Here is a 21,817-nt window from a genome sequence, read left to right as displayed (position 1 = left end):
ATTATACTTGCAATTTATTAATGCTGTCAATTAAATAATCTGATGATATTTCGAGTAGGAATCTCATTGAGCTTCAGTCATGCGTAGCTTTGAAATTAATTTTAATCTCTAACTGATGAAACCTCTATAAAAAGGAGATCAATATTTTAAATTCCTAGCTAATAAGCTCTTTTTTTATTTCAGTCGCTCCAAAGAGTATCTGGATCCTTGGCTAACTTCTTATAAGGTGTGTATGCTATTTAGTAATCCGTAATTTAAAATGTAGTTTTTCTGATGATATTTCGAGTAGGAATCTCATTGAGCTTCAGTCATGCGTTGCTTTGAAATAATTTTTAATCTCTTACTGATTATAACTATATTTAAAGCGAAGAATTGTTATAACATTCCCAACTAATGAGATCTGTATTTTATTTCAGTTGTCCCAAGGAATATTTAGACTCTTGGTTAATTTCTTACAAGGTGTGTATATTTTTTAGTAATTTGGAATGTATTTTGTCCTGATGATATTTTGAGTAGGAATCTCATTGAGCTTCAGTCATGCGTTGCTTTGAAATTAATTTTGTCTCCCACTGATGATAGTCCTATAAATGTTTTATATATTACTTTTAAGCGCAACTAATGTCGTTTGTTTTTATATTTCAGATTACCAGACGATATTACGATTCCTTTTAATATATTTTAAACAGAATAAAACATTTAAAGAAATTTTTGCACTTAAAACCATTGCATTTTTTATTGCTCGCTCCTTTAATATCGTCGAAATTGTTTCCTAAATTTATCATAATGGTAGTCATCCGTAGCTCTCTTGACTCCATTGGGATTCGTCTGATGGTGAGCCGACTTGCCATCTTTTTCCTCTCTTTTACGCCTCCTTTGATCGCTGTTTTCCTCGATGTTAACTGGAAATAAAAAAAAAAGTGATATTCATATTTATGGATGATCGAGTTTTGTTAACTTACATCGATTGTGCTGCATGAAGTTCACAGCCATATTGGTAGGAACAAACTGTGAGGGACCGTCTTTTTTGTTCTTGGCATCCTGTAGCAGCTTCTGCTTTGCCTCTTCAGTGGCCTCTATGTTGCGGATTTTAGCCGAAATGCCTAGGTCAACTTCAGGAATACCATTCAGCATCTGATTGGACAACATCTCTTCGGATCTGTGCGATGAGGACTGTCTCAGATGGTCGGGCAGAGCGTACAAAGCAGCATCCTCGGGCGTCAAGTATTTGTTCACATCCCCATCGTCCTCGGCTGGAGCTTCTGTGCCTCCTCCCTTACGTTTTTGCAGCTCCTGCTCAATATACTTCATCATCTCCTCGTCTTCATCACGCTTGTTTGTTTCTGCCGAAAACTGTGTGCCAATGCCAACGTCGTAGGCGTCGTCTACCTCTTTCATCTTGCCAGATTTTAACTGCTGCATATTGACCAAGCCACCAGTCTTCACATTAAAAGGATCCTTGATGGCCAGCTCTTCTTCGGGAGCGATCTTCTTGCCCAGTGCTAGTCCTACTAAACTGACTCCATTGGGTCGCTGTCTTAGACGCTGGCGCTCCTTGATCTCATCTAGGGTTAGTCTGAATAGAAAAATATATTTTGATTTTCTGAACTTTTATGATATTAATTACATACTGTTCCTCCTTCTCTTCATCGTCAGAGTTCTTTCGTTGTCTTAAGTTTTTTCTGCCGGATTTCTTGAAGAAAACCTTAGTGGTTTCTTTTGATTTTGTTTCCTCCGCATCGCTCATTTTTATGGCTTGTTTTAAGATTAAAATTTAGTGACTTATTATTAATGCTTAAATTTGTTTACGTTTGCAAAATAGAGTGTTACCGTTTTAGGGAGTCTACAAAATACCACCAGCTGTGTTTTCTGGTCCGTCAAAGTCTAGTTATCTACCATCTCTAACAGCGGCGGCATTCTTGTGCATATTTTCCCATATTTTGGCATAAAATTTTAATAAAAGTAGGCATAGCATCATAATAAGGACCCAGCGCTTGGATTACAGTACTATTGGTTCTGTACAGGTATATAAACCAAGCAACCTGGAAGAAAGTATCTTTGGAACATAATCGATTTTCCCTGTGTAAAATTGTAGCGCTCGCGGAGCACCCAGTGTCCGCCAAGAATTGTTGATGTTATAGAGCGGCTCACAGGACATCGATCAGTATGTACAACGGCATTGGACTAACCACGCCTCGTGGCTCCGGCACTAACGGCCATGTGCAACGGAACTGGGCATGTGTGCGTCCCGGGAAGAAGGACAAGGACTACCGCGCCGAGGATGACACCAAGAAGCTGGATGCCCAGTTGAATAGGCCCCCTAACAAGGAGATCCTTGACCACGACCGCAAGCGCAAGATCGAAGTCAAGTGCCTGGAGTTTGAGGAGATTCTTGAGCAACAGGGGTAAGCAGGGAATATTCGCAATTACATGGCGTATGTAATGCCAATCCCCAGTTATATAACGCCGGTTTGGGTCTGTTGCTTTCTCCTCTGTTTATGTTTACATTGGCGCCTGGTAGTTACTCTTTCCTGCAAGAGAGCTAACGCACACGCGCCGAAATGAGCATTGAACAACCCCCAGCCCGGTTGCTAGCCACCCTTAAGCGGGCAGGGCGGTCTCCACCCCCTCGATGCGTCACATGTGAGCACTCTTCCGGTGGCCTGGACTTGGTTGGTGGTGAAAAAATGCATTTCAGTTGTAGAGATTATTTTGAGTGGAAGACATCCGCATGTCCGGGCAAGCGGACAAAAATCCAAGCACTAGTAGTTTAACTTGCAGCCTATAAAATTTTAGTGCAAACTCCCCATTTAAACGTGATACAATTAGTTAAGATAGTCTAAAAGGTATATTTAGGACCTTTAAAGTATTATCCCCTGAATATACTTATCCGTCTAAACTCTACGTTCACAGACGCACACCGGAGGAAATAAAGACGCATGTGGACTCCTTCCGCCAGAAATTGATGGGACAGGGAAAAACAGATCTGACTAAGGATGAATTTGGACGCGTAGCGTAAGTAGCACGCCTTTTATATCTTATGTAATTTAAAATAAAACGTGCGCCCAGTTGACAAATCAATAAACGGTTAAACAAAACGACGGCCTGGTAAAATCTCGGCCATCTCACGACAGCTGTAAACTACATACAAGAGGAGACATGCGCCGCCGCAGCTCCCAGTTCACCACCCCCTTTAACAGGGGGCCAATCACAATCGACGAGTGGTAGAGAAAATGCTGCTGCGAAGATTTTCCGGGATGCGCTCAGCTTTCAGTCACTTCAAGTCTTCCAAAGCCACAGCAAGTTGGCCAACACGCTCAGGAATCGCCGCGTAGCACTTAGATATATGTACATTTAAATTATAAGCAATTAAAGCCTGTTAAAACGACCGACCCAGTGTCCTTGGCAAGGACAGGGAAAAGCAGGCGATGAATTTGGCGCATAGGAGTCGCCGTAGGGGACCCGGAAAAAAGAGCCCGATAAGCGTTGGAAAATCGCTGGAAAAATCAATAACCGCCCTTTCAGAAGCCAGGCAGGAAATGCAACTATACGCCGACTAATCAAAAATGAAACAAAAATAAAACGCGTTTCCCAATGATCGGGAGGGAGTGCTCGGCAACCAGGCAGCCCTTCAAGTGTGCCAGAGGAGGAGTGTCAAAGAAAATTCACCCGCTTAAGGGAACTCCAGTGCCGGTGGTGATGGTGGTGGTTGGCATCCCTTGGTCCACCCCTAAATCAGCATTGCAACCCGCTGTCAAGCGGTGGATTAAGCGCTCATGTCGTCGTCGTTGTGTCTACTATTCTAGTGGTTGTTGCAAGTGCTAAGAGTGGGGCCCTATTGAAATGGTATCATGGCCGACCGAGGCAACACTTGATACCTAAGCCGAACGAATGCAACAAATCACTAAATAAGTCTTCCAAACATAGTCAGTAATTAATTAGTCTAAGTCGCGAGGTGATACAGGCAAGTGCGCGAAGTTGCAGTAAACGGAGTAATTTCAATAATTATACAAATTCTAATCCATTGTCTCCTAAAAATTATCCAACGTCTTCCATAAGGATACACAATATTATTTAACGCGTTACGGGCCTTACGTAATGTAGCCCAAAGTGAAACTAAGTATATGCTAATCCATCGTCTTCCAATCGTAACCGATGAATATAAAATTAACCAAATAACAAATATTTTTGTATTTATATAAAGCATAAATATTAAAATCCAATGTCTTCCAATAACATGGATTTATAAATTTACTCTTCAACGCGTAACACATTTTAAAACATATAAAATCGCGAAATTAAAATAAAACCAAAAAGCTTATATTTATTAAAGAAATCGCCTATCTTTGGAAAACATGATGTGAACATAAAGTGAAAATATATATTTTTTAAATAAAATAAAAACTCATGAATAAAACCGCGAAATAAACATAAAAATAAAAGATTTAAAGAAAAATGTAAATCCACGGTCTTCCACATTTATAGAATCAAAAAAATTAGAAAAGAAAAAAAAAATTTATAACTCGAAAAAAAAATCTGTCAGTCTAAGACAGCATGCTCTCCTCTGATATATATAGTAACGCCACAACATCCACGGCTTCTGCGGCTGTGGGGAGCACAACGACTGCTTCGGTGGCCACTGCATCAACGACCACAACAACGATGGCAGCCACCCTAGTGCAGGTAGTGAAACCGAAGAAACGCCGCAAGCGACGAAAACGCGCAGGTCACGCAATCACCACCCCCACCAAAAAGAGCACCACCATCAATATCACTACCAGCACCGGTAGCAACTCGACCAGTCCACGCCACCAAACTGGGGAGAACCTTAGCTCCGCTCCGGTTGCCTCTGCAAACGGGGGCAGGAAGAGTAAGGCACCGTATTTCCAACACGACAACCGGGAATACCTGGCCAAATACGAGAGCTTCCGTTTGACCGCCCACACGTGGAACTATGCAGCGGTGGCCAGGAAGTTCAAGCCCTTGCGGCCGGCGTTGGCAAGCGGCGCCAACAAGACCAGGCGGCCAGCAGTCTCCAAAAGGTCGCACCAGGATTGCGCCTGCGCGTGCCAACACAAAGAGCCCGAGCCGGCACCTGAGCCGGGCCATCGAACAGCTGAGCCCTTCATCCAGAAGGAGCTGCCTGCGTCACAAGCAAAAATAAATATCGACGGCAGCGTTCTGCTCGAGCTGCTCAAGTATTCCTCGAGCAGCTTGCTGGAGACACTGCTGGGAGCCGGCAGTGCAGTGGCACGAAGGTAGCCAACCGTTAAAGTTTAAAACGAATTATGGAATTAATATTTAATTGCAGCCAAAATTCACTAAGACATTGGCAAACATAACTTATTTTAGAAAAAATTTAATTACACCATTGATAATAATTTCGTGTGTTTTATGCTTACAGTGCTCGTGACACCCATCAAATAGCTGAGGCTCAGCAGCAGAAGAACGCCAAGCTGCGCGAGGCCTTCAACATATCCGAGTACTTCGTGGAAGGCAGCAGTTTCGATAGCGATCGCAAGGCGAAGGAGGACCTGGCCAAAAGCGTGGCTTTGCAAAAGGAACTGGACGCCCAGCGCGAAAGCCTGGCAGCGGCGGCAGCTGCCGCTGCGGGCAAGGACAAGGAGACTGGGAAGCGGTATGCCCTCGTACGCACTCCTTCTCGCGAACGGGAACGCGATGGAGGCGATGCGGCTGCCAGTGGTGATGAGCGCGACCACGTCTCTAAGTCGGACAAGAAGAAGCGAAAGAAGCGCGCCAGAGAAAGGTGAATAGATGAGAACTTTTACCGAAAATATTGTACTAACTTGTATGTTTTCGTTTCCAGTTCGGCCAGTCCTGAGCGCAAGAAGGATAAGAAGAAAAAGTCGAAGAAGCACAAGAAAGAGAGGTAAGAGCCCTGGCCGGAATATAAAACTTCGACCCCTCGACAACCGTAGCTCTGTGTTTGTTTCTTTTGCTCTTTGTTTGGACTCTACAGTCACGATTTTCGTTTTGTTTCTTATCGTACATAGTAAATTGTAAACACGTGCGCTTAGAGCGCGAAAAACCAATGATACTATGTAACTATCAATCAACTGCTTAATACATTTTGTTTTTCGTCTCTACTCCTTCTTTTACATTGCATTTGAAACCACAAAAGGGACTCATATGAGAAAGAAAGTAAAAAGAAGCGAAAAGCCACGTACAAATGACTCACACTTAGTTTTAACCGAGCTAACACTATCCTACAATCTATAAGAACCAATCCAATCAAGTGAAATGTTTCAAATGCCTTTCTGCAATATATACTTTCGATATCCTAACACTTGCCAAGACAATCTTTTATTTAAATCCGTGTGCAGCGAGAGTGAGTAGAGTGATCAGGGATCTAAGTACGTATGGGTTCTCCACTAGCCAACACATTATACACACAAACTCGAAACCCAATCCCAACCCAACCCAACCAAACCTAAACTAACCATAACTGATCACAGCTATTTTCCTCACAACTCGCCCATTCACATTTCCCCCAACTCTGGCGGTAAGTAATGATTCGATTCTACAATCTATAAAAAACATAGAAACTGCATTGCCAACTAAAATACAAAACACAACAAAAGTAAAGAACAACTAGAAACTAAAACAATACAATAAACGATAAAGTTAAGAGGTATCTCTGTGTGTTGCAAAAATTAAAAGCGAATTACTTTCTCATCTTTCTTTCTATTGTTATAATTACCTTCTATAATGTTAAGACAAAGCAATTTGCGCAGTTTTCGATGAAGGTAAAGCACTGAACCACAAGTAAACCTATTTATATATTGCTGCTAACCAGTATTTTGGAGCTCTAGGGCTACCGACAGAGCCTTGTCCAATCTGTGTGTCGTAGCAAGCACCTAAAACACTTAAAAAGCTGACAAATAAGTCTATTTATGGATCAACCAATTCTTAATGGGGTCTAACCTTCTATTTGCAGTAAGTCGAAGAAGAAAAAGTCGCGTAAGCGCAAACACAGCGAGAGTGGACAGGATAGCCACAAGGATAGTGATGATGAGAATGATAGCAGCGATGAAGATCGGCGCGAGACGAAGAGTGCCAGAAAAAAGGCCAAGAAGGACAAGGTATGCAAGGGCTAGGACCCCGAGAATGTTGAATTAAAGCTATCGATACGTGGAGAATGGTGCGAGGAGAGAAAGCCAATAACTGGAGATGGTGTGCATATCTCATTGGTCAACGGCTCCAAGATATGCTTATTAACCTTGTATGAGATCGTATAAACCAAACTCTTGAATAAAGAGTCCAGCTCTGACGCTCTCTCTCCAAGACACACACACCCGCAAATATTGTAACATATGCATATTTCTATTCCTTTATTGTACGACTCATCCTTTGACTAACAACCAACTAATTAATACGTCTGACCAAAAAATTCGAATGGAAGTACTGCCTCTCTATATATTTACATAAATATTATTACCTGTATATGATGATAACTCGTTTGACTTTTCGTTTCGTTGTTTCAATTGTTCACCAAATATTAAACATACGCCATTTCTTCTCTTGCTTATTTACTTCTTTTTCCACCAAATGAAACATTCAAAATAACGATTGACAAAATAACCAAGTACTGATCTATAATCCTGCATATAAAACGTTCTCTACCTTATAAATACTAAAGCATACAACTTTATTAGTAAACAAATAAATTGCCAGAAAAATCACCCACAAATATTGTAAAAGGTAAAGAGGCTTCAAACGCATTCTAGTATAACCTTATGATTTATCTCTGAATTATTTACTTTTATTTATTTTGTATAGAAGCTTAGAAGAAATTCATTTTTTAAGGGGCTGTCCACATCTGCTGCTCCTTCCCAGAATGTTTCAGATTACTGGGGATGGCCTCTTAATCTGTTTTGGTTTCCAAATTTTTTTTTAAATTATTTAAAGCTGTTTTCAGTTACACGTAGATTGTTTTTCCAACAAAATCAACCCAAGTAATTTAAGTAAATTCAAGAAACAAAAAGAAATTTATATTTTGTTTATAAAAACCCTTGGCGCTTCATTGATATAGGATAGCTTTCAATGGCTCTCTTGTAGTTTTGTAAGTACTTTCATTTGACTGTTTTCTTTAAGCTACTAATAAACAACCATAAGATAACTAGTGCAAAGTGTCCGAAGCCGATAAAAACTTGTAAAAAAAAAAAACAAAAAAAACAGTTTCCAGTCCTAGAGAGAATGCTTGCGAAAGTCAAATGCTGCAAAATTTTAAGCACCAAACTCAAACTTCATATGTCTATCATGCCATAAAGAATGAACTATGTTTGACATTACTGCTAACAGTTAGACTCTTAGCAAGAGCACCTAGCATTTAAGTCAGTCCGCTAATACTCCACACTCTTTTATTATGCAGAAAAAACGAGACAAGAAGCTGAAAAAGAAGACACGCGCCCGTGCCAACTCCACGGATTCAGAGCGGTCAGTGTAAGTTCACTCTTCTGATAATTCTTAAACCAAAAATGTAATATTATTTCTTTAGCTCTCCATCGCTTAAGGAGGATAAATCGGATAACTCCCGTCTGGTAAAAGGATCCAATGAGTCCGGTGAAAAGGTTTTGCATCAGGACGACAATGCTAAACGCAGCCGGTCTCGCGAGCGTCGAAAGGACTCGAAAGCCCGACCACAAGAATCCTCACTCGACAGTAGATATCACAAGGGAAGGGAACGGTCGGCCGTTACCCCACCACGTAAGGAGCCGGAAAGGCAAAGAGAACGCTCAAAAGACAGGCAGCTGGAACGCTCAAAGGATAGGCAGCGATCCAAGGATAGGCACAGATCAAGAGAAAGACTGCGTTCTAAAGAAAGAAATCGTTCAAAGGAAAAACAGCGATCCAAAGAGAGACAGCTCTCCAAGTCAAAGGAAAGACAAAAATCTAAAGATAGACAACGATCCAAGGAAAGACAGAGGTCCAAATCCAAGGAAAGGCAAAAATCTAAGGAAGGACACCGATCGAAGGACAGACAGCGGTCCAAGTCCAAGGATAATCAACGATCTAAGGAAAGTCCCAGATCCAGGGATGTGAAACAATCTGTCGATAAAAGGCGGGATAGATCCAAGGACAGATTAAAGGAAAAGCTGCGATACAACGAGACGCGACGATCCAAGGAGAGGCAACGGTCCAAGGAAAGACAACGCTCCATGGAGAAGGAACGGCCAAAGGAGAGGCAACGATCCAAGGAAAGACATAGATCAAAGGAGAGGCAACGTTCTAAGGAGAAACAACGATCAAAGGATAGGCTACGATCAAGGGAAAGACAACGATCCAAAGAGAGACATAGATCAAAGGAGAATCAAGGATTAAAAGAAAGGCAAAGATCCAAAGAAAGACCACGATCTAAGGACAGAAAACGACCCAAAGAGAGGCAGCGATCTAGGGAACGTACTGCCAATGAGTCCAGGCCTGCAAATTCGCCCAAAGGCTGCAGTCCTAATAAAAGAGACGATCGCCGTCAGCGGTCTCTATCTAATACGATCAGGAAAAAAACTGATGACGCTAAGATAAGCCTAAACACCCAATCAAAATCGCCGGCTCATTCCCCAGAGGCGCCGCCCAAAAAGTTGCTACCGACACCAGCGTTCAATCCCTTTAAAGCAGCCGAGGACACCGTCAACGATATATTGGGCACAAAGTCGGTTATGGTGGCGCTAGAGAAGACTAAGCGTCAGAGGGCGGCTTCCAGCTCTAGCTCGGACTCCGACAGCTCCAGTAGTAGCTCGTCCGCTTCCCGAACGCCATCACCTAAGCCCACTCCCAAAAAGCAAAAAAAGAAGAGTAGGACGCCAGAACAGAAAGATGTGAAGAAGGAGGTTAGTCCCAAGAAAGAGCGCCGTAGAAGTGTAAAACGTGAGCGTTCAAGTTCCCCGCACTTGTCCAAGTTAAAGAGCAAGGTAGTGGAATCAAGTCCGAAGTCGACGAGGCGTCGTTCTCGGTCAAGTTCTTCAGAGTTGCGCTACTCGCCTGCAGAACGGCATCCGGAACGCTACCAGGACATCCTCCAGGATAAGAAGCGTCCGTCAAAGGCTAGGGAAGCACCCGCGACAAAGCCTGCACCAGTGGTGCGTTTAAGGGCACAAAGCGACGATGCCAGCGATACCGAAACAGGAGTAGACGGTACTGCCTTGGAGGAATTTCAGCAGAGCAGACGTGAGCGCGAAGAACAGCAGGAACTTAGAATGTTAGAGCAGCTAAAGTCCGGGATTGCGGCCAAGGCAAAGCAGAAGATCAGGATTATGGAAAAGGACCCGGCCAAAGAGGGCAGCGAAGTAAGTGGCAGCGAACTGCTGACGGCTACTAAACGTAACTCGCTAAACGAATTCCTTGTTGCTAACAATGTGACTGCTTTGATTAACCCACTGACAACGACCCCGCTAACGCTGACAACTACGCCGCCGCCTCCCTTGGCGGTGATCTTACCGCTGGATCAGCGCAAGGAGAAGGCGCAGTTACGGGATTCGGATCAGGAGCTGTCCGTGTCTGTGGAGGAGCCGCTCAAGAAAAGGGACACCAGCACACCGCCCATTTGCAAGACGTCCCACGTGGCGGCGAATGGCGAGGCCAAGAGTCCGACAGTGGTTCACAAGATCCACATGCATCACAGGCCACCTCCACAGCACCTGCATCACCAAACGCAGCAGCAGCAGCAACATCCGCAGCATCCTCCGGGAAAGCGCGTATTCCACAATCGCACGTTGAACAATAACCCTAACAGTAGACATAGTACTAACAACCCTCATGCATGTGGTGGTGGCGGAATACCTCATTCGAATCCTAACAATAGTAATAGCAGCGGGAATGGTGGCAACAACCCGGGCATGCTGCCCTTCCTGGCGGGCACGCCAGGCACATACAACCGCACCACCAACCGACTGAATCATGGTCCCCTGCTAACTGCCACCCACTACAACATCTGCAAGAACCACCAGCACAACTTGCAACAACAGCAGCACCATCTGGCCCGTGGCTTAGTCTATAACTCGGCTCTCTTCGGACACGGACCCCGGCATCCGGGGCTTCTGTCCCTGACGGGAGCGGGTGTGGGCGTGGGTGGGCAAGGTGCTCCGCTGTTGGGTCATCCACCACATGTTCGGGGTGGCGGCGGTACCATTAGCTTCAATGCGGCGGCAGCGGCTGCGGCCGTGGCTGCCAATAGTATTAGCTACCATCATCATCACCATCAACACCAACAGAAACCGAAAATCGTTATAAAACCCTTCAAAATTCACGATCCACAGCCCCTAGTCGCAGCGCTTGCGGATAGCTCGCTGGTGGATGCTATTGTCTCCAAGGTTTCTACGGCCACTGTGGCGGCGGCTGCAGCGGCGGAGAGTGCGGCTCGAAGGAGCCGGAGTCGTGAGCGTCGGAGCCGGAGTCGCAGCAAGCGACGCACTAGCGGAAGCCGTCATCGTCATCACTCCAGCAGCCGCTCGAGATCGTAAGTATAATTAGGAAAGCTTATTATTATCTTTACTGTTAAAGCGTAGAAAATATAAAACCGTATAAATAATTGGATTTAAAAAAGTTCTTATAATAATTCGTGATTTCAACTCTCTTCTTAGGCGGTATAGCTCATCCAGTAGTCGAAGTGGATCGCGCAGTTCCAGATCTCGCTCCGGGTCGCACTCTTCCCGCTCCAGTTGCTCCTCACACAGCAGCTCGGGCAGCTCCTCCTCCGACAGCGGCTCCGGATCGTCACAGTCCGGCTCTCGGTCACCATCGATCCCAAGACGTCGCGGCTCTCCGAGCTTTCTGGACCGACGTCGCATAACGAGGTAGCTAGACGGGATTCCTTCTCTGCCTTGGTTAATTTATTTTTTATAACTTAACTCCTTGTTTTATATTTTATTTCTTTAATTCCGTAGCCGTCGATCGCCGCGCAGCACAAGGCGCTAGTTGGCTGCTCTTATCCATTATCCGCTTGAGTTACATTGATTTTTCACTCTTTTTATACACGTAACTCCTGATTTTATCTTATTCATTTTTTTCAGCTGGCTCAGGAACTACTTTTAATTTCACTTTTAGTTATCCATCACTTTCTTGAACTTACTTATGTAGCTATCCACTTATGTGACGTAATTTTTATGGTTTTTTAGCCAAACCTCAAATAAATTTTGTAAACTACCGATTAGATGATTTTTTAGGATTTCCTTTGTTTTATTTTTAGCCAAAGTTTCTTGAGTTCATTACAATTTTCAGTTTGGTAAGTTGTATTCATTTAATTTTCGGTCATTTAGCGAAATGCAAAAATCGTTTACTAATACATTCATTTTACTTACAGTGCTCGGAAGCGACCAATTCCGTATCACCACAAAGCCAACGCTGAGGGCGAGGCCGAGGAGGCCTCAAGTTGCTGTTCCAGTTGCTTCAGCCGCGCCAGCAGTCCTGCCACGCCGCTTCTCACGCCCCTGCGCAACAGCCGAAGTCCATCTATGGTCGCCTTCTGAGTGTTAACCGAGTCGCTGCGCAAGATGTGCGGCGAGTCCTGAGGCGAGATGTCTCGATCACTCGATCACTCTCATCCTAGTCACTAACACTAGTCACAACTTGCCCCTAAGATAGTTGTTATACGCATTTAACTTGTTTTACACTGCATTTCGTATCCCTAAGTTAGTCACCTGCCCATGAATTTACTAGCGAAATTATATTGTAGCCCCGATATTAAGCCAATAATACTTGTACGGTAAGCCTTTGCTCGATTATTTGCTAGTTCTAAGCTCCGTTTTAATATACGTACATAAATAAATTATTTGTTGCCTCTCTAAAAATAGTTATTTTTATTTATAAAATATAATATCTTTGGCTTTAAAATGCCTTTAAGTATAACCGACAGATGCAGATATTTGCAAAATCACTTGCGGCTTTCTAGCTCTATCTTGGTCGAAATAAGACACACAGCCAAAAGAACGACTGTTGTGCTGTGATGCTAACGACCAATACTAAAAAATTAATTAATTTTTGCTCGAATTTCGCATTTTTATTAGGGGTACCATTATCATAATTTGCGAAAAGTGTAAAAAATTCAAGTGTCATGACATTCCATTTTTGGACCATTTTTGGCTTTGTAATGAAAATACTGATTCTTTAGGCTCGAAATCAAGTATACGTAACGTAACTTTGTCAAAACAAGCGGCACGTCTAAAACAATTACTGTTTTTTGCAGCTGACAACCAAAACTTAAAACGCCCATACTTACTTTTACCATGATTGTTTTAATTTTTTACTGCGAGAGCTGAATTAGTGACTAAAATAATAAAAACCCATTTTTATGACAGAAATGTTGAATATTACTTCCGGTTTTCCAGCTCTATCTTGGTCAAAACAAGACTTACAGCCAAGAGAACGACTGTTTTGTGCTGCTAACGACCATCACTTACCACCCCTATCACTCGTTTTTCGATTTTGAGAAAATGAATTTTTGCTCGAATTTCGCATTTTTATAAGGGGTACCATCATCAAAATTTGCGAAAAATTGAAAAAATTGAAGTGTTTCAGATTTGAACGCAACCCGAATGGGAATGATGGCAATCAAATTACGAGGCCTTCGAGATATGACATTCCATGTTTGGACCATTTTTGGCTGTGTAATGAACAAAATACTTATATTTTAGGCTCGGAATCAAGTATACGACCTTTTGACAGCAGAGAGATACGATTTTTTGCCGCTTTTTTAACTGTAACTTTATCAAAACAAGCGGCACGTCTAAAACAATTACTGTTTTTTGCAGCTGACAACCAAAACTTAAAACGCCCATACTTACTTTTACCATGATTGTTCTATTTTTTTACTGCGAGAGCTGAATTAGTGACTAAAATAATAAAAACCCATTTTTATGACAGAAATGTTGAATATTACTTCCGGTTTTCCAGCTCTATCTTGGTCAAAACAAGACTTATAGCCAAGAGAACGACTGTTTTGTGCTGCTAACGACCATCACTTACCACCCCTATCACTCGTTTTTCGATTTTGAGAAAATGAATTTTTGCTCGAATTTCGCATTTTTATAAGGGGTACCTCATCAAAATTTGCGAAAAATTGAAAAAATTGAAGTGTTTCAGATTTGAACGCAACCCGAATGGGAATGATAGCAATCAAATTACGAGGCCTTCGAGATATGACATTCCATGTTTGGACCATTTTTGGCTGTGTAATGAATAAAATACTGATATTTTAGGCTCGAAATCAAGTATACGACCTTTTGACAGCAGAGAGATACGATTTTTTGCCGCTTTTTTAACTGTAACTTTATCAAAACAAGCGGCACGTCTAAAACAATTACTGTTTTATGCAGCTGACAACCAAAACTTAAAACGCCCATACTTACTTTTACCATGGTTGTTCTAATTTTTTACTGCGAGAGCGGAATCAAGTATGCGACCTTTTGACAGCAGAGAGATACGATTTTTTGCCGCTTTTTTAACTGTAACTTTATTAAAACAAGCGGAACGTCTAAAACAATTACTGTTTTATGCAGCTGACTACCAAAACTTGAAACGCCCATACTTACTTTTACCATGACTGTTCTTATTTTTTACTGCGAGAGCTGAGTTAGTGACTAAAATATTAAAAACCCATTTTTTTGATAGAAATTTTGAGTATTACTTCCGGTTTTCCAGCTCTATCTTGGTCAAAACAAGACTTACAGCCAAGAGAACGACTGTTTTGTGCTGCTAACGACCATCACTTACCACCCTTATCGCTCGTTTTTCGATTTTGAGGAAATTAATTTTTGCTCGAATTTCGCATTTTTATAAGGGGTACCATCATCAAAATTTGCGAAAAATTGAAAAAATTTAAGTGTCCCAGACTTTAACGCAACCCGAATGGGAATGATAGCAATCAAATTTCGAGGCCTACGAGATATGACATTCCATGTTTGGACCATTTTTGGCTGTGTAATGAATAAAATACTGATATTTTAGGCTCGAAATCAAGTATACGACCTTTTGACAGCAGAGAGATACTATTTTTTGCCGCTTTTTTAACTGTAACTTTATCAAAACAAGCGGCACGTCTAAAACAATTACTGTTTTATGCAGCTGACAACCAAAACTTAAAACGCCCATACTTACTTGTACCATGGTTGTTCTAATTTTTTACTGCGAGAGCTGAATTAGTGACTAAAATAATAAAAACCCATTTTTATGACAGAAATGTTGAATATTACTTCCGGTTTTCCAGCTCTATCTTGGTCAAAACAAGACTTACAGCCAAGAGAACGACTGTTTTGTGCTGCTAACGACCATCACTTACCACCCCTATCGCTCGTTTTTCGATTTTGAGGAAATTAATTTTTGCTCGAATTTCGCATTTTTATAAGGGGTACCATCATCAAAATTTGCGAAAAATTGAAAAAATTGAAGTGTTTCAGATTTGAACGCAACCCGAATGGGAATGATAGCAATCAAATTACGAGGCCTTCGAGATATGACATTCCATGTTTGGACCATTTTTGGCTGTGTAATCAATAAAATACTGATATTTTAGGCTCGAAATCAAGTATACGACCTTTTGACAGCAGAGAGATACGATTTTTTGCCGCTTTTTTAACTGTAACTTTATCAAAACAAGCGGCACGTCTAAAACAATTACTGTTTTATGCAGCTGACAACCAAAACTTAAAACGCCCATACTTACTTTTACCATGGTTGTTCTAATTTTTTACTGCGAGAGCTGAATTAGTGACTAAAATAATAAAAACCCATTTTTATGACAGAAATGTTGAATATTACTTCCGGTTTTCCAGCTCTATCTTGGTCAAAACAAGACTTACAGCCAAGAGAACGACTGTTTTGTGCTGCTAACGACCATCACTTACCACCCTTATCGCTCGTTTTTCGATTTTGAGGAAATTAATTTTTGCTCGAATTTCGCATTTTTATAAGGGGTACCATCATCAAAATTTGCGAAAAATTGAAAAAATTGAAGTGTTTCAGATTTGAACGCAACCCGAATGGGAATGATAGCAATCAAATTACGAGGCCTTCGAAATATGACATTCCATGTTTGGACCATTTTTGACTTTGTAATGAACAAAATACTTATATTTTAGGCTCGGAATCAAGTATACGACCTTTTGACAGCAGAGAAACACGATTTTTTGCCGTTTTTTAACTGTAAATTTGTCAAAACAAGCGGCACGTCTGAAACAATGACTGTTTTATGCAGCTGACAACCAAAACTTAAAACGCCCATACTTACTTTTACCATGATTGTTCTTATTTTTTACTGCGAGAGCTGAGTTAGTGACTAAAATATCAAAAACCCATTTTTTTGACAGAAATTTGGTATATTACTTGCGGTTTTACACCTCTATCTTGATATCTTGATATTATAAGATATGACATTCCATGTTTGGACCATTTTTTGCTTTGTAATGAACAAAATATTAAAATTTATTCTCGGAATCAAGTATACGACCTTTTGACAGCAGAGAGATACGATTTTTTGCCGCATTTTTAACTGTAACTTTATTAAAACAAGCGGAACGTCTAAAACAATTACTGTTTTTTGCAGCTGACAACCAAAACTTAAAACGCCCATACTTACTTTTACCATGATTGTTCTATTTTTTTACTGCGAGAGATGAATTAGTGACTAAAATAATAAAAACCCATTTTTATGACAGAAATGTTGAATATTACTTCCGGTTTTCCAGCTCTATCTTGGTCAAAACAAGACTTACAGCCAAGAGAACGACTGTTTTGTGCTGCTAACGACCATCACTTACCAGCCCTATCACTCGTTTTTCGATTTTGAGAAAATTAATTTTTGCTCGAATTTCGCATTTTTATAAAGGGTACCATCATCAAAATTTGCGAAAAATTGAAAAAATTGAAGTGTTTCAGATTTGAACGCAACCCGAATGGGAATGATAGCAATCAAATTACGAGGCCTTCGAGATATGACATTCCATGTTTGGACCATTTTTGGCTTTGTAATGAATAAAATACTGATATTTTAGGCTCGAAATCAAGTATACGACCTTTTGACAGCAGAGAGATACGATTTTTTGCCGCTTTTTTAACTGTAACTTTATTAAAACAAGCGGAACGTCTAAAACAATTACTGTTTTATGCAGCTGACTACCAAAACTTGAAACGCCCATACTTACTTTTACCATGACTGTTCTTATTTTTTACTGCGAGAGCTGAGTTAGTGACTAAAATATTAAAAACCCATTTTTTTGACAGAAATTTTGAATATTACTTCCGGTTTTCCAGCTCTATCTTGGTCAAAACAAGACTTACAGCCAAGAGAACGACTGTTTTGTGCTGCTAACGACCATCACTTACCACCCCTATCACTCGTTTTTCGATTTTGAGAAAATTAATTTTTGCTCAAATTTCGCATTTTTATAAGGGGTACCATCATCAAAATTTGCGAAAAATTGAAAAAATTTAAGTGTCCCAGACTTGAACGCAACCCGAATGGGAATGATAGCAATCAAATTTCGAGTCCTACGAGATATGACATTCCATGTTTGGACCATTTTTGGCTGTGTAATGAATAAAATACTGATATTTTAGGCTCGAAATCAAGTATACGACCTTTTGACAGCAGAGAGATACGATTTTTTGCCGCTTTTTTAACTGTAACTTTATCAAAACAAGCGGCACGTCTAAAACAATTACTGTTTTTTGCAGCTGACAACCAAAACTTAAAACGCCCATACTTACTTTTACCATGGTTGTTCTAATTTTTTACTGCGAGAGCTGAATTAGTGACTAAAATAATAAAAACCCATTTTTATGACAGAAATTTTGAATATTACTTCCGGTTTTCCAGCTCTATCTTGGTCAAAACAAGACTTACAGCCAAGAGAACGACTGTTTTGTGCTGCTAACGACCATCACTTACTACCCCTATCATTCGTTTTTCGATTTTGAGAAAATTAATTTTTGCTCAAATTTCGCATTTTTATAAGGGGTAAATTTGCGAAAAATTGACAATATTGAAGTGTCCCAGACTTGAACGCAACCCGAATGGAAATGATAGCAATCAAATTTCGAGGCCTACGAGATATGACATTCCATGTTTGGACCATTTTTGGCTGTGTAATGAATAAAATACTGATATTTTAGGCTCGAAATCAAGTATACGACCTTTTGACAGCAGAGAGATACGATTTTTTGCCGCTTTTTTAACTGTAACTTTATCAAAACAAGCGGCACGTCTAAAACAATTACTGTTTTATGCAGCTGACAACCAAAACTTAAAACGCCCATACTTACTTTTACCTTGACTGTTCTTATTTTTTACTGCGAGAGCTGAGTTAGTGACTAAAATATTAAAAACCCATTTTTTTGACAGAAATGTTGAATATTACTTCCGGTTTTCCAGCTCTGTCTTGGTCAAAACAAGACTTACAGCCAAGAGAACGACTATTTTGTGCTGCTAACGACCATCACTTACCACCCCTATCACTCGTTTTTCGATTTTGAGAAAATTAATTTTTGCTCGAATTTCGCATTTTTATAAGGGGTACCATCATCAAAATTTGCGAAAAATTGAAAAAATTGAAGTGTTTCAGATTTGAACGCAACCCGAATGGGAATGATAGCAATCAAATTTCGAGTCCTACGAGATATGACATTCCATGTTTGGACCATTTTTGGCTTTGTAATAAACAAAATACTTATATTTTAGGCTCGGAATCAAGTATACGACCTTTTGACAGCAGAGAGATACGATTTTTTGCCGCTTTTTTAACTGTAACTTTATCAAAACAAGCGGCACGTCTAAAACAATTACTGTTTTATGCAGCTGACAACCAAAACTTAAAACGCCCATACTTACTTTTACCATGACTGTTCTTATTTTATACTGCGAGAACTGAGTTAGTGACTAAAATATTAAAAACCCATTTTTTTGACAGAAATTTTGAATATTACTTCCGGTTTTCCAGCTCTATCTTGGTCAAAACAAGACTTACAGCCAAGAGAACGACTGTTTTGTGCTGCTAACGACCATCACTTACTACCCCTATCATTCGTTTTTCGATTTTGAGAAAATTAATTTTTGCTTAAATTTCGCATTTTTATAAGGGGTACCATCATCAAAATTTGCGAAAAATTGAAAATATTGAAGTGTCCCAGACTTGAACGCAACCCGAATGGAAATGATAGCAATCAAATTTCGAGGCCTACGAGATATGACATTCCATGTTTGGACCATTTTTGGCTGTGTAATGAATAAAATACTGATATTTTAGGCTCGAAATCAAGTATACGACCTTTTGACAGCAGAGAGATACGATTTTTTGCCGCTTTTTTAACTGTAACTTTATCAAAACAAGCGGCACGTCTAAAACAATTACTGTTTTTTGCAGCTGACAACCAAAACTTAAAACGCCCATACTTACTTTTACCATGATTGTTCTAATTTTTTACTGCGAGAGCTGAATTAGTGACTAAAATAATAAAAACCCATTTTTATGACAGAAATGTTGAATATTACTTCCGGTTTTCCAGCTCTATCTTGGTCAAAACAAGACTTACAGCCAAGAGAACGACTGTTTTGTGCTGCTAACGACCATCACTTACCAGCCCTATCACTCGTTTTTCGATTTTGAGAAAATTAATTTTTGCTCGAATTTCGCATTTTTATAAGGGGTACCATCATCAAAATTTGCGAAAAATTGAAAAAATTGAAGTGTTTCAGATTTGAACGCAACCCGAATGGGAATGATAGCAATCAAATTACGAGGCCTTCGAGATATGACATTCCATGTTTGGACCATTTTTGGCTTTGTAATGAACAAAATACTGATATTTTAGGCTCGGAATCAAGTATACGACCTTTTGACAGCAGAGAGATACGATTTTTTGCCGCTTTTTTAACTGTAACTTTATCAAAACAAGCGGCACGTCTAAAACAATTACTGTTTTTTGCAGCTGACAACCAAAACTTAAAACGCCCATACTTACTTTTACCATGGTTGTTCTAATTTTTTACTGCGAGAGCTGAGTTAGTGACTAAAATATTAAAAACCCATTTTTTTGACAGAAATTTTGAATATTACTTCCGGTTTTCCAGCTCTATCTTGGTCAAAACAAGACTTACAGCCAAGAGAACGACTGTTTTGTGCTGCTAACGACCATCACTTACCACCCCTATCACTCGTTTTTCGATTTTGAGAAAATGAATTTTTGCTCGAATTTTGCATTTTTATAAGGGGTACCATCATCAAAATTTGCGAAAAATTGAAAAAATTGAAGTGTTTCAGATTTGAACGCAACCCGAATGGGAATGATAGCAATCAAATTACGAGGCCTTCGAGATATGACATTCCATGTTTGGACCATTTTTGGCTGTGTAATGAATAAAATACTGATATTTTAGGCTCGAAATCAAGTATACGACCTTTTGACAGCAGAGAGATACGATTTTTTGCCGCTTTTTTAACTGTAACTTTATCAAAACAAGCGGCACGTCTAAAACAATTACTGTTTTTTGCAGCTGACAACCAAAACATAAAACGCCCATACTTACTTTTACCATGGTTGTTCTAATTTTTTACTGCGAGAGCTGAATTAGTGACTAAAATAATAAAAACCCATTTTTATGACAGAAATTTTGAATATTACTTCCGGTTTTCCAGCTCTATCTTGGTCAAAACAAGACTTACAGCCAAGAGAACGACTGTTTTGTGCTGCTAACGACCATCACTTACTACCCCTATCATTCGTTTTTCGATTTTGAGAAAATTAATTTTTGCTCAAATTTCGCATTTTTATAAGGGGTACCATCATCAAAATTTGCGAAAAATTGAAAAAATTGAAGTGTCCCAGATTTGAACGCAACCCGAATGGAAATGATAGCAATCAAATTTCGAGGCCTACGAGATATGACATTCCATGTTTGGACCATTTTTGGCTGTGTAATGAATAAAATACTGATATTTTAGGCTCGAAATCAAGTATACGACCTTTTGACAGCAGAGAGATACGATTTTTTGCCGTTTTTTAACTGTAAATTTGTCAAAACAAGCGGCACGTCTGAAACAATGACTGTTTTATGCAGCTGACAACCAAAACTTAAAACGCCCATACTTACTTTTACCATGATTGTTCTTATTTTTTACTGCGAGAGCTGAGTTAGTGACTAAAATATCAAAAACCCATTTTTTTGACAGAAATTTGGTATATTACTTGCGGTTTTACACCTCTATCTTGATATCTTGATATTATAAGATATGACATTCCATGTTTGGACCATTTTTTGCTTTGTAATGAACAAAATATTAAAATTTATTCTCGGAATCAAGTATACGACCTTTTGACAGCAGAGAGATACGATTTTTTGCCGCTTTTTTAACTGTAACTTTATTAAAACAAGCGGAACGTCTAAAACAATTACTGTTTTATGCAGCTGACTACCAAAACTTGAAACGCCCATACTTACTTTTACCATGACTGTTCTTATTTTTTACTGCGAGAGCTGAGTTAGTGACTAAAATATTAAAAACCCATTTTTTTGACAGAAATTTTGAATATTACTTCCGGTTTTCCAGCTCTATCTTGGTCAAAACAAGACTTACAGCCAAGAGAACGACTGTTTTGTGCTGCTAACGACCATCACTTACCACCCCTATCACTCGTTTTTCGATTTTGAGAAAATTAATTTTTGCTCAAATTTCGCATTTTTATAAGGGGTACCATCATCAAAATTTGCGAAAAATTGAAAAAATTTAAGTGTCCCAGACTTGAACGCAACCCGAATGGGAATGATAGCAATCAAATTTCGAGTCCTACGAGATATGACATTCCATGTTTGGACCAT

The 21,817-nt window shown here is 40.1% G+C and overlaps 2 protein-coding genes, 1 long non-coding RNA gene and 3 other non-coding genes across 14 annotated transcripts; 5 read left to right on the top strand and 1 right to left on the bottom strand.

Annotated features, from left to right (window-relative positions):
• Positions 1-4: 4 nt before the first annotated feature.
• On the top strand, positions 5-720 carry LOC108102807. Its single transcript, XR_001772185.1, has 3 exons — positions 5-226; positions 417-459; positions 643-720. It is a non-coding gene; the product is annotated as an uncharacterized LOC108102807 (long non-coding RNA).
• On the top strand, positions 29-126 carry LOC121529920. Its single transcript, XR_005993691.1, has one exon. It is a non-coding gene; the product is annotated as a small nucleolar RNA Me28S-Am2634 (small nucleolar RNA).
• LOC121529919 lies at positions 259-357 on the top strand. The gene has a single exon (XR_005993690.1). It is a non-coding gene; the product is annotated as a small nucleolar RNA Me28S-Am2634 (small nucleolar RNA).
• On the top strand, positions 487-583 carry LOC121529928. Its single transcript, XR_005993699.1, has one exon. It is a non-coding gene; the product is annotated as a small nucleolar RNA Me28S-Am2634 (small nucleolar RNA).
• Positions 702-1,810, bottom strand: LOC108102805 (telomere length and silencing protein 1 homolog). The gene is made up of 3 exons (XM_017207984.1): positions 1,629-1,810; positions 960-1,573; positions 702-899 (listed from the first exon to the last, which is right to left on the bottom strand). Exons 1-3 carry the CDS (start codon positions 1,742-1,744, stop codon positions 748-750), a joined length of 882 nt encoding a protein of 293 aa, XP_017063473.1. The 5' UTR covers positions 1,745-1,810; the 3' UTR covers positions 702-747.
• A 93-nt stretch (positions 1,811-1,903) lies between these two features.
• LOC108102804 (peptidyl-prolyl cis-trans isomerase G) lies at positions 1,904-12,800 on the top strand. 9 transcript variants are annotated; one of them, XM_017207980.1, is made up of 11 exons: positions 1,904-2,021; positions 2,093-2,402; positions 2,911-3,012; positions 5,402-5,764; positions 5,825-5,887; positions 6,956-7,100; positions 8,390-8,460; positions 8,516-10,301; positions 11,271-11,470; positions 11,595-11,807; positions 12,314-12,800. In XM_017207980.1, the coding sequence occupies exons 2-11, from the start codon at positions 2,164-2,166 to the stop codon at positions 12,477-12,479; spliced, it is 3,348 nt and encodes a 1,115-aa protein (XP_017063469.1). In that variant the 5' UTR covers positions 1,904-2,021; positions 2,093-2,163; the 3' UTR covers positions 12,480-12,800. The 9 variants fall into 9 exon arrangements, 8 of the variants coding, with proteins under 8 accessions (XP_017063469.1, XP_017063472.1, XP_017063470.1 ...); XM_017207983.1 differs by adding an exon at positions 4,575-5,255 and having other exon boundaries at positions 8,516-11,470; XM_017207981.1 differs by lacking the exon at positions 12,314-12,800 and adding an exon at positions 11,898-12,163.
• The last annotated feature ends 9,017 nt before the right edge of the window (positions 12,801-21,817 follow it).

This window comes from Drosophila eugracilis, unplaced genomic scaffold (assembly GCF_018153835.1).
Source record: "Drosophila eugracilis isolate 14026-0451.02 unplaced genomic scaffold, ASM1815383v1 contig_2088, whole genome shotgun sequence".
NCBI lineage: Eukaryota > Metazoa > Arthropoda > Insecta > Diptera > Drosophilidae > Drosophila > Drosophila eugracilis.
The sequence above is the reverse complement of the archived record's forward strand: the minus strand, read 5'-3'. Positions and strand labels throughout refer to the sequence as shown.

Excerpts from the sequence above, each read along its gene's own strand:
- LOC108102805 (XM_017207984.1), bottom strand. The coding sequence starts at position 1,744 with ATGAGCGATGCGGAGGAAACAAAATCAAAAGAAACCACTAAGGTTTTC. Across the intron at positions 1,574-1,628 it reads GATGAAGAGAAGGAGGAACA|ACTAACCCTAGATGAGATCA; the intron begins GTATGTAATTAA and ends TTTTCTATTCAG. Across the intron at positions 900-959 it reads CTTCATGCAGCACAATCGAT|TTAACATCGAGGAAAACAGC; the intron begins GTAAGTTAACAA and ends TTTTATTTCCAG.
- LOC108102804 (XM_017207983.1), top strand. The coding sequence starts at position 2,164 with ATGTACAACGGCATTGGACTAACCACGCCTCGTGGCTCCGGCACTAAC. Across the intron at positions 5,256-5,401 it reads GGCAGTGCAGTGGCACGAAG|TGCTCGTGACACCCATCAAA; the intron begins GTAGCCAACCGT and ends TTATGCTTACAG. Across the intron at positions 5,765-5,824 it reads AAGAAGCGCGCCAGAGAAAG|TTCGGCCAGTCCTGAGCGCA; the intron begins GTGAATAGATGA and ends TTTCGTTTCCAG.